Source organism: Aedes aegypti, chromosome 2 (genome assembly GCF_002204515.2).
Source record: "Aedes aegypti strain LVP_AGWG chromosome 2, AaegL5.0 Primary Assembly, whole genome shotgun sequence".
Classification (NCBI taxonomy): Eukaryota; Metazoa; Arthropoda; class Insecta; order Diptera; family Culicidae; genus Aedes; species Aedes aegypti.
This window is the reverse complement of record NC_035108.1, coordinates 470,462,241-470,474,357: the sequence shown is the minus strand read 5'-3', so window position 1 is coordinate 470,474,357 and position 12,117 is coordinate 470,462,241. Positions and strand designations below refer to the sequence as shown.

Below are 12,117 nucleotides of genomic sequence, written 5' to 3'. Positions count from 1 at the left end.
GCCTATTCTAATAACCATTTGCTCTTTATAGGTCTGATCAAGAAGATGATTCAATATGTCCAACCAGAAATGCTGTCGAGGCTTTGTTCCTCGGAGGGCCTCCAAAGTCATGAGCACAGCCTAGGAACTTTACTAGTCGAAGTCGTCGCCAGTGTTTTGGACAACGAGGTGAGTTACGATCATAGAAAACGAACACATTTTCCACTATCTTTAACGACCACCCTCTAACAGCCGCTCTCTAGTGTGAATTGGCCGTGTCATGCTGAAGCAAGCAACAAAATTAAACCATCTTCAAGCATTAGCTTCTTTTTCCCACATCATCCTTAATGTACACTTACTAAAAGTGATTTTTAAACTATACGGCTTACAGATAAGCTACAGCTGGCCGTCACAGCCATCAGCACCATCTCTACTGCCCTTAACCGTTTCCTCCTCTTCTACCAATACTACTAGTAGCAATAGTATTCTAGCCAAATATAGTTGCGCTGACCGAGTAAGCAAGTATGTCCAGAACCTGCGACTGCAACAAAACCAGCAGCAGCCACCAGAGCGGCGTCGTAACTCTAGTTCTTACATAATTCCACCGCCGCCGCCAATGCTGCCGTTGACCTCCTCCCAGGTGAAGATGGCAACGTGCGGTGAAAATCTGCATCTGCACCCGGACGACGACAAAAGCAATAACAACAACGACAAACGCTGTTGTCGAAGCAATTGGTCCGATCTTAGCATTGCGGTAATGAAGCTTGCAAACATTGTTGGAAGTTACTTTTCTTTTACTTGGCGCGCGCGCAACATTCAGCCGTTTCTCTCCTATACCACCTCTCACTTCCTGTTAGCTCTCATGTATTATGTGACGCATCTCTTGTAACAAATCGACCATCATTCATCTGCACTAGCAATCAGTTAGCTGTCTTTAATTGTTCATCGCGTTTGTTTGTGCTGTTAGATAATTAAACGATCGGAGGCGGATACTCATTCAGGAAAATCGGAACCGTTGTCAAAAATCCGTTGATCGGGCACAACGCTGAAATCAGAGCTTATGTTTGTTCATCATCTGTAATAAGAGTACCATTATTGAATGAAAGCACATATAGATACAGCAATTTCCAGAAATATTCTGTGTTTTTACTGGGAAATTCAACAACGAAATTTCCTAGGATAGGATCCTTGCTTCGTCTCTGCGTCTACCTTTCCATATCCATTGAGTTTCTCAAGCAATTCCTTACATTTATTGTAAGGTACCGCGGGGCAAGTGGGTAAATGGGGTAAGTGAAAACAATTGATATATTTCACTGAATATGTGAAATAACGTTTTGAACTCATGCGTAAACCTTTGAGGCCATTGAGAACATTACGATAGGTAAGATATTTCAGAGATTTTTCAGCCATTATTGCATAATAAAGCGAAAAATTGTTAACCTGTCAACTGTTACTCCGTAACAAGTTGGCAGCGTACAATCTTATTTTAATATTTTCAGTGGAAAAAAGTTGCGGAAAATAATTTCCTGTACCACTTCTTAGTTGTCCTCTGTGACAGTTTCAAACTGCAATAAAAAAAGTTTTAGAATTAATTCGACGTAGACCTAAAAATAACTAAATTTAAACACCTTCAATTTTCTTATCACGTGGGGCAAGTGAAAAGTTTATCATTAGAGATTGACTTTGTGTTTTCTCTTCAAGTCGCCATAAGTAAACATGGTTCGCAATTATCATAGAAAAACATAACGTGCTGATAATTCAAGAAACATTATACTCAAGCGTTAAAAGCTATTAGAAATCATGGAACTTCTCTAAAAGATGTTGCCAAACATTACAATATTAATATGTCTACTACGGGCAGCCAATTAAAAGGAAGACGTTGACTAAAAAGTTGCAATATTAGAGAACACACGGAAATCTCGTGGAATGTCTATGTAAAGCTAGTTCAAAACATAAAAATGGGATATAGGTCTATCCACATAAAAAAGATTCTACATAAGTTATTTAAGGATTTCGTTTGATTTCTCCCGAAGAGTTATCCGACGTCATATCCGACTTTCTCAAAAACAAATAACAAGCGGTGGGAATTATACAGAGCAGAAACGCAATTGCTATCCTATAATGTAAGAACTAACATTGGAAATGTTGCAGTTATAATGTTGTCGAATCATTTCAACTAACATAACTGAACAGAAGAAAATTCAAGTGAAAAGAATAACATTTTCTTTGTTTACATATTACTTATGTTATTGTTCATTGGGAAGCCTTAACAAATGTTAAAGTTTATAGAAATCGTGGATATAACTGTTTATTTTTGAATTTATTATTCAAAACGGTAAACTTTTCACTTGCCCCACTTTTGGAGCAAGTAAAAAGTAAGGAGACATTTTTCAAAAACTTTTTCTGTATTCTTTTCTTTAGTTTTTCATAAAAATCAATTTCAGTATGCTGCTCATATATGGTGGGAGTCAAGCTAAAAAATATACACGACCTCATTTGTTTCTAGTTAAAGTCTCTAGAATTTGAAGAATCTCAACTATGCGAATTCCATTAGGCAGCGTCCATTTATTACGTAACGCAAAAATTGAAAATTTTGGACCCCCTCCCCCCCCCCTTCGTAACGCTTTTTGTATGAAAAATTTAAAATTTTTGTATGAGCCGTAACGCTTGAGCCTACTCCCCCCCTCCCCCTAGAGCGTTACGTAATTTGTGGATGCCGCCTTACCCACTTGCCCCACGGTACCTTATATCTAACGTCATTATACGATATTTGTAAGGTTTTAACGCAGAGTTATATAATAATATAAAGGAAAGGGATTTTCCCAAGATTCCCTCCAGTGACTCTCCTTTAGACTTTCGAAAGTTTTATCTTGTATTACTAAAGTAAATTTCCGATCGATTCTTCAAACTGTCATGATGAGAATAATGAGTTGGTTTAATTGTAAATTTAATCAAAACCAGCTGGTGATTCAAGAGCAAAGAGAAAATAGTAAACACCGAGCTAACCGAAGGAAAAGTTTATCAACATCAGGATAATAGCATCCAAAAGGGACAGTGAAACCGAAAACAAAATCAGAAAACGACAAATACAAATCACTAAATAGAGAAAAAAATGCAATGATGCCCAGCATTAATTGTTCCAAATATTTCTGAAACAATCCTTGACAATCCTCTGAGAAAATCCCGAAAGAAATGCCTTCAAAGTTCCAGGATAAAATAATTTCTTGGAATATTTCTGGAAAAATCACTGAAAGAAACCCTGGAGGTATCCTAAAAAAATACTGAAAAAAAAATGTTTGGAGGAAATCCTAAACAAATTTGTATACAACCCACAACCCACAACTTCCAGGAAAAGAAAGCAACCAATTTTTTTTTGGAACTAACCTATGAACACAATCGTAACGGATTTTTTTAAGTAATTCCGCAACGAAAAACTCTTAAGTGATTTCTTGTGATATCTTTGAACAGCTTACTGGTTGAATTCACAACGAATTTTTGAAACAAAAATCCTTGAGTAATCCTTTGGAAAATCACTCAATACATTCGTAGAGGAAATCATTTAGTGCTTCCTTGATGCGTTGATATTAACAGGTTAGCAGAAGTTATTTGAGGGCTTTCTTGGAAGACTGATTGAATTGTTTAAAATAAACCAGAATGAAAATTTTTCAGAAAAATCCATCATCGGAGAAAGGGCTGTCTATGTACGCATATCGTTTAGTGAAAACTTTGTTCAAGAAGTCAAAAAAAAATATATCTGGAAAGATCTACAACCATGCATAAATCAAAATTGTCAATCTGTAGACGGCGAGATTGACAATTTAGTTTGTTCATCGACTTGATGAAGACTATTTATGCTGAAGCCGGACCACTCTGTTTCTCTATACATTTCCATCATAGTGGCTATAATTCCACATTAGAAATCATGGAGAATCTTTCAAAATTCCCAGTGTTTTCAAGGCTGTGGCATGTGATAAGGACTGAACAACCTTTGCAAACCGAAATTTCTTCCGTCCACAACACGTGAATTTCGACAAATGCGCGAGAACAATCAATTCCATCAATAGCAATTTAAAATTGCAGTATCTTAACCAAATCAAAGATTAAAATGTATTAGTCTTGAAGAAATTTGTGGGGCCTGTGTTTTATCAAAATCCTGATTAAAAAACGCTACTTTAACGAAGCTTTGATGCTTTCAATTTGCTAAAGTGAAAAAAAACTAAAGATGTTCAATCAAATATTGTAGTCCTGTTGGCCTATTAAAGCTTAATTCTCGGATTCAAACTTCATGATTAGAAAACTTCAGAGCTGTTCCTGGTCTGAAAATGCAGTCAATTCTTTTTCAATCATTGATTCGAAAAATTGGTAACAAATACTATTGTATACTATCGGCTACGTTGCATTGATACACAAAATGCACCAAATACTTCGCGAGAACCGCAGTTTGGTGATCAATAATCACTGATTTATACAAAACACATGGATCAAAGGGAGGTCCTAAAGCAACGGTGCGTGTTTAGTTTACAGTTTCCTTGTAAGGGTTTAATTGGTTTGCTCTTGCTCTTAATTGTGTTTTATTGTAATAAAAGAAGCCTCAAATCACAAATTGCAAAATTTCATCAGCCAAAATCTGTCCACGTCTTTCTAACATTTGCAACCACAATCGGACTAACCCCAATAAGTATAACAGCCAAATGCCCGGAAGTCACTATCTCGATGAATCGATGATTACAGAAATGCGCAAGATCGACCAGTTGTTTCTTTGATTGGCATTATCGATAATGACGAAAATAAAACGTGCGGTTGTTATTGCTCTTTTCCTCATCGAGTGAACTACCTATACCTAGTTACCTATGTGTGTGCGTATGCTGTGGAGTGTAGTACTTATTACTAGCATCACTCACAAATGCAAGGAGTGAACCTTTTTCTAACGATTTATCTATAACCCTTTGATTGACTGCGTTGTCTTTTGAACGAGACTCAAGTTCTAATACAAGTATCTCCTTTCCGACCACAGGACGACGAAGATGGCCATCTGGTGGTGCTTACCATTATCGAAGAGCTCATGTCCAAGACGCAAGACGATTTCCTCGATCACTTTGCCCGGCTCGGAGTGTTCTCCAAAGTTCAGGCCCTGATGGGAGAAAACGGCTTCAGCGGGGGCGAAGGTGATAACAACGATGTGATCAAATCCCAAGACGAGCTCAAACCGTCTGCGACCGGAGCACAAGATGCTTCGGTTGTCTCCACTACTGGAAGCTCCTCCTCTGGAACTGCCACTACTAATACGGTGGAAGATGCCAAAGAAATCCTTCCCGGGAAGGCGTACCACTGGCGAGACTGGAGTATTTGTCGAGGTCGCGACTGCTTGTACGTATGGTCGGATTCAGCCGCCTTGGAGCTTTCGAACGGATCCAATGGGTGGTTCCGGTTCATCCTAGACGGGAAATTGGCCACTATGTACTCCAGTGGTAGTCCAGAGAATGGCAGTGATAGCTCAGGTCAGTACCGTTCTTTTTTCGAAGTTTTTTTGTTTAAATTTTGTGACATTCGACTCGACCTAAATCAACACCCACAATGCATGACTAATTGGCTATAGAGCATATATTTGGCTTCGCATCTACAGTACACTTGTTTTGTATCACCCGAACACACAAATCCTTTCATGTCCTTGGAACCCTTGAATGTGTCTCACCTTACCATGGTTTTACAGTAATAATTTCGCTCAGTGTTAAACTTTTGTGTCCCCGTATAAATCTCAGATCTGTGTTCTTTATTTGAAATTATTCCTATTGTTCTCAATCCCGATGTTTCCCCATTTCTAGGCAAGGGAAGGACAGCGGATTCCTTAGCCGGCGAAGGTGAGATTACGTGATAATCATAGATAGTGCGAGCCAAGTTTAGAAATTTGTTGCTTATTTCCTTTGTTGAAAAAACACCTCTGTACCCTAACTAGTAGAGTTAGAATTCGTTTCCGGATCAGTAGTTTGATAATTTCGACCTTTGACGTTATCAATTCTAATTGGCAGTTTTGATGGCAGTTGCTTATTAGACAGTCAATTTTTTGAATTAAACAATCATTTTTGCTTGCAGAAAACCGTGGTGAATTCCTAGAAAAATTACAACGAGCTCGCGGAGCGGTACGGCAGGGAACTCCCTCCCAGCCGATTCTTTCGTCGCCGAGCCTTTCGCGAATCGTGGTCGGCAATTGGGTGCTGCAGAGCCAAAAAGAGCATCAGCTACATATCAACAACTCCGAAGGTCACCAGGTGACGATCCTGCAGGACGAACTGCCCGGATTCATCTTCGAGAGCAATCGCGGCACGAAGCATACTTTCACGGCGGAAACCACTCTAGGACCGGACTTCGCCGCCGGATGGATCAACACCAAGAAGAAGAAGATGCGTTCGAAAGCGGAGGCTCAGAAATATCAGGTACCGTACCATAATCACACACTGTCGTTCTACGCATAATTGTTACATGTGTCGAGGTATATAACTGAGAAAAATACAATTAAAATTTTTAACACATTGTTGCGCTGCATTGCCAATCACCAGCAGGATTTTTCAAATTTTCCTCAAAAAATCTTTTACCTTTGTGGTTATACATTCAATACATTTAATACTAGAACCTCGAAGTCTCACGTGCTCAACTGACGTTTTGTGGTTTCGAAACATCAAACAAATGTTCTAGGCGGATTTTGGACGATTTCTCGGCAGGATGTCCACCCTGCAAACAATATTACAAATTTGACTCGAAAAGAGCAGATTTAAAGCAAATTTTATAGAACTTCATTGAGATACTTGATTTTTTTAGAAGAATATTTAGGAATTCCTGGTACAATTCTTGATTAAATGCGTCATAGATTTCTGTTAAAATTGATAGCAATTTTTTGAAGAGATCATTGCAGGATTCCTAATGGCAATCGATGCTATGTTTGCTTCATGAGGAATTCCTGTTTGGCGGATTCCCGGAGATACTAATACTGATTTTTGAAGAAGCCTTGTTGGGAAACCAACATGACTAACATGGCTTTTTTTTTGTTTTTTACAAGGGGGAAATCTGCAAACAGATCCCCTGAGAAGATAACTCAGGGAATGCGGGGATGACACACCAACGACGACCCGCTAAAACCAGCCTATGCACTGTGCATGAGCAATTCATTTAGAATTGCTCAAGTGGTGAACAGTGCATCGACATGACCCTTGGACTCAGACCCTCATCTCCCCGGAACCACCTTACGGTATTTCTTCGGGAAGGGACCAGTGCATATAGCACAACACGTGTAGCAGAAGTAGCCTAGGCAAACTGCTTCTCCTAGCCGACTTAAACAATGTTACAAGGGACCAGCCTCGGCAGGGCTAATCCTCTGCAGCCAACTCTTGGCCATAGACGCTGCAATTCTAACATAATGTGAGTGACAGCCGTAGTTACTGCATTCCAGCACTCGGCATCCGCACACATTCTCTCTATAATATTGTCGGGGGACGTGTCCCCTCCGCATGTAGTGAGCATGCGACCTCTCACAACAATGAAACGGGGGCAATCGAACACGACATGCTCCGCTGTTTCCTCTACACCAGCACAATTGGGGCACGCAGGAGTGAACGAACCTATGCAGGTACTGTCTATAGCAACCATGTCCTGACAGAAACTGCGTCAGGTGGAAGTTCACTTCCCCATGGCTTCTACCATACCAATCCACTGTGTTTTATTTTCTCGATTTCATGCGCTTTTTGAATAACGTCCAAACTGTTGATTTTAGCGATATAGTTTGTTAGGAGAAGTTTCTTGGTATATTAAAGTGCATCTTCTGACGAAAAAAGTTTTGTGATCAATAGATAGAAAAACTATTTTTTTTAAATTTTTAGATAGACTTATGGTGTCTTCGGCAAAGCTGTAGAATTGGCAATTTGAAACAACTTTGTCGAAGACAAGATTTTTCTATCTCTAATACTTTTTGAGATATATGCCGTTGTATGTGAATGGCCCCTAAAAATCATACTTTTTATCATAACTTTTTTCCAAGATTTTCAACATTTTTTGTGTTTTCTACAAAGTCATAGAAAAACCCGTGTTTTTGCTGAACATATCATTGCCCTATCTTTTGAAATAACAAAGTTATTCATGAATTACTCTTTTTTCAAGGGGTAGTTTAGGCCTCTATAACTGGCTTCGGCGCAAAATGGCGCAGACAACTCTTACAAATCATGAAAGTACCATATTTCCCCTTTCGGCATCTGATAAAAACTTTTGTCTATAAGCGTCTTAGCATGGGTTTTTACTATCAAACAAATAGGGTAGATGTACCAATAGTGGAGGTACTAAGCGCGATTGAACTTCACTTAACCACCTTAATTCAAGAAGCGCAATTAATGCACATGTTGATGTTGGAACGGGAAGTAATGACCATTGACTTAATGAGAAAAATGATTTCATCGCAGTAATCCATGGCATGTCAGTGAAAAATAATACCTCCACTATTGGTACGCTGTTCCTTTAGTTGCGGTATTTTTTTAATTTGTGTTCCTATAGTTGTGGTATCCGTTGTTTTCTTATGGGATCCTCCACTATAGGAACACTTTACCGCAACTATTGGTACAAGCAAGAACAGTTTTAGCAAATTTAGTGATTTTTCATCAGTTTTCAAGCAATTTGGACGCTCTTTTCAACTATTCTGTGTATAAACAAGCCAATACGTCGATTGGCAGTGTCGGTTCTGTGGCTAATGGAATAAAATCAGTGAAAACGGCACTACCGCAACTATAGGAACACCCACAACTAAGGGAACACTTACCCTAAGCCTTATTAAATGAATTCGACTGCTAATTATTTTACTTTACGAGATAGAGAGGTGTGATGTTCAGCAAAAACACGCGTTTCAAGATGTTCAACAACTTTGTAGAAGACACGAAAATGTTAAAAATCTTGTTAAGGAGTTACGAATTTTTCAACATAAAGTACACGAATTTGTATGAAAAAACTCGTTTAAAATCATTTTTGTTCATAACTTTTTACTTAAATTTTTAACATTTTTCATGTCTTCTACAAAGTTGTTCAACATCTTAAAACGCGTGTTTTTGCTGTACATCACACCTCTCTATCTATTAAAGTAAAAGAATTAGCAGTCGAATTCATTTTAATAAGGCTTATTTGTTTGATAGTAAAAACCCATGCAAAGACGCTTATAGACAAAAGTTTTTATCAGATGCCGAAAGGGGAAATATGGTACTTTCATGATTTGTAAGAGTTGTCTGCGCCATTTTGCGCCGAAGCCAGTTATAAAGGCTTAAAATACCCCTTGAAAAAAGAGTAATTCATGAATAACTTTGTTACTTTAAAAGATAGGGCGATGATATGTCCAGCAAAAACACGGGTTTTTCCATGACAAACAACTTTGTAGAAAACACAAAAAATGTTAAAAATCTTGGAAAAAAGTTATGATAAAAAGTATGATTTTTAGGGGCCATTCACATACAACGGCATATATCTCAAAAAGTATAAGAGATAGAAAAATCTTGTCTTCGACAAAGTTGTTTAAAATTACCAATTCTACAACTTTGCCGAAGACACCATATGTCTATCTAAATATTTTGAAAAAATAGTTTTTCTTTTTCACTGCTAGGTGGATTGATCACAAAACTTTTTTCGTCAGAAGATGCACTTTAATATACCAAGAAATTTCTCCGAACAAACTATATCGCTAAAATCAACGGTTTGGGCGCTATTCAAAAAGCGCATGAAATCGAGAAAATAAAACACAGTGCAATCTGACACATTTGGTATTAGTCGATGGGTCCATCTACCCTTAGTGGAGTTATCCCATTCCTGCTGCCAGCTTCTGAGCGTTTCTTCTTTACACGTGTCGCGGACTCCTCTGGTACCCCTTTGGTTGAAGCATTGAACATCTTCCTTGATGATGAGCCCGATGGGCGTCATCCCGGCTATGATGCACACGGCCTCTTTAGATACCGTCCGGTATGCACTTGCTACTCTTAAGCACATTATCCTGTACGTGCTTTCCAACCGCTTTAGGTTTCTGTTCGTTCTAAGCGCTTTTGACCAGATTGGTCCCCCATACCTTAGTATGGATAGCGCCACGCTTGCCAGCAGCTTGCGTTTGCTGGCAATTACAGCAGAGCTGTTAGACATCATCCTCGAAAGCGCAGCTATAGCCGTAGATGCCCTTTTACAGGCATATTCAACGTGGCTAGCGAAGCTCAGCTTGTCATCGATCATTACCCCAAGATGCCTAAGGGATCGCTTGGACTCTATGGTGCAATCACCTACCGAGATAAGCGCCCGTTGCTCGGACTTGCGGTTGTTGACCACCACCACCTCAGTCTTGTGACGGGCCAGTCCTAGTTTCCTAGACTTCATCCATTCCTCAACCAGGGAAATAGAGTGCGCTGCTGTCAACTCTACTTCCTCCATCGATTCACCATAGACCACTAGGGTGATATCGTCGGCGAAGCCAACAATCTTAACACCCGTCGGAAGGGGCAGCCTCAGTACGTCATCGTACATCGCATTCCATAACAGCGGGCCCAGGATTGAACCTTGAGGTACTCCCGCGGTAATTCGAACGCTTTTCTGCCCCTCCTCTGTGTCATACAGTAGAATCCTACCATCAAAATAACTTTCTAGAAGCTTACACAACTGCACCGGTACCTTGAGGCGGTGAAGCGCGTGTGCTATTGCTTCCCAGCTTGCGCTGTTGAACGCATTCTTCACATCCAGAGTGACAACCGCGCAGTAACGGATGCCGCTCCTTTTATGCTCGATTGCCACCTCAGCTGTTTGAACGACCGACTGGATGGCGTCCAGAGTAGATTTACCTTTTCTGAATCCAAACTGGTTGTTGGACAGGCCGTCCGCACTCTCCGTATACGGTACTAGTCTGTTGAGAATCAACCTCTCCAATAACTTGCCCGTCGTATCTAGTAGACAGATAGGTCTATACGCCGACGGGTCACCTGGTGGTTTCCCCGCCTTTGGTAGTAGCACCAATTTCTGTCGCTTCCATACATCCGGGAAGATTCCTTGATCAATGCAGCGTTGCATCGTGGTTCTGAACATGTCCGGATCCGTGTTCACTGCCGCTTTTAAGGCAACATTCGGGATACCATCGGGTCCCGGTGCCTTGTTTGACGCGAATGATTTCACGACTTCTGCCAGCTCTTTGTTCGTCACTCTCGCCACTTCTTCTCCTTCATCTGCCGCATACGGCGCTGGGGGCCATGGGCTTATGGGATGGTGCGGGAAGAGTACATCGATTATCGATCGCAGCAACTCGGGCGATTTCTCTTGGGGCGCTATGGCTCCTTTGGTCTTAGCCATTACCACTCTGTAGGCGTCACCCCATGGACTAGAATTGGCACTCTCGCATAGACTTTCAAAGCATGCCCGTTTTCGACTCTTGATTTCCTTTTTGAGAGCCAACTTTGCCTCTCTGAATGCTGCACCGCGTTCCTCTCTTTGTGCTTCTGTGCGTGCGCGTTGCATTCTTCGTCTAGCCCGAAGGCAGATTGCTCGAAGATTTGCAATTGATTCGCACCACCAATACACTGGCGGCCTGTTCTCTCTAGGAGGGGCTTTTCTCGGCATGGAAGCATCACACGCTCGTGATATCATAGCAACTAGCTCTTCACCGTTTAGGTCCAGAGTGTTTCGTTCGCGCCTCAGGGCTTCAGTGAATACTTCGCCGTCGAAGCGCGTTGTTTTCCATCCTCTAACATGGACTAACATGGCTTAGTTTGTGATTTATGATGAAGTCGTAATGAAATTGCTGATCATACTTTGTAAAAAAATCTGCGGATTGACAGTGAATTCTTACAGCAATTGTCAGCGAAATTCATGTCGTTTGGATATTCTTACGTAGATTATTTTTGGATACATTATTGATACATTTTTAGGGTTGGTAGCAGATCTCTTTTAAAATATGTTGCCACTATTATAATGTAAGTCTTTAAAAAGTTTCTATTTTTATAAATGGTCTATAAAGTTTCTTTTTCAACCGTAACGGTCTTGAGATACACTGTTTTCCTCTTTCTGCTTACGGTAACTTCTAGTGCAAAATTCTAGAGAATTCAGATAAAGCTTCAGCGACTCTGAGGTGACTACTCCAGGAGTTCTCCCGGA

General features: G+C 40.3%; 1 protein-coding gene across 6 annotated transcripts in view; it reads left to right on the top strand.

Moving 5' to 3' along the window:
• Window positions 1-12,117, top strand: part of LOC5569522 (E3 ubiquitin-protein ligase HECTD1) — a 105,465-nt gene that overhangs the window by 63,763 nt on the left and 29,585 nt on the right. For 2 of the 6 annotated variants that reach the window (XM_021848322.1, XM_021848323.1), the window contains 5 exons: window positions 32-168; window positions 371-619; window positions 4,994-5,477; window positions 5,802-5,837; window positions 6,070-6,410. In XM_021848322.1, the coding sequence (XP_021704014.1) occupies window positions 32-168; window positions 371-619; window positions 4,994-5,477; window positions 5,802-5,837; window positions 6,070-6,410 (1,247 nt within the window). The other 4 variants (XM_021848325.1, XM_021848324.1, XM_021848327.1 and 1 more) reach the window with 4 other exon arrangements.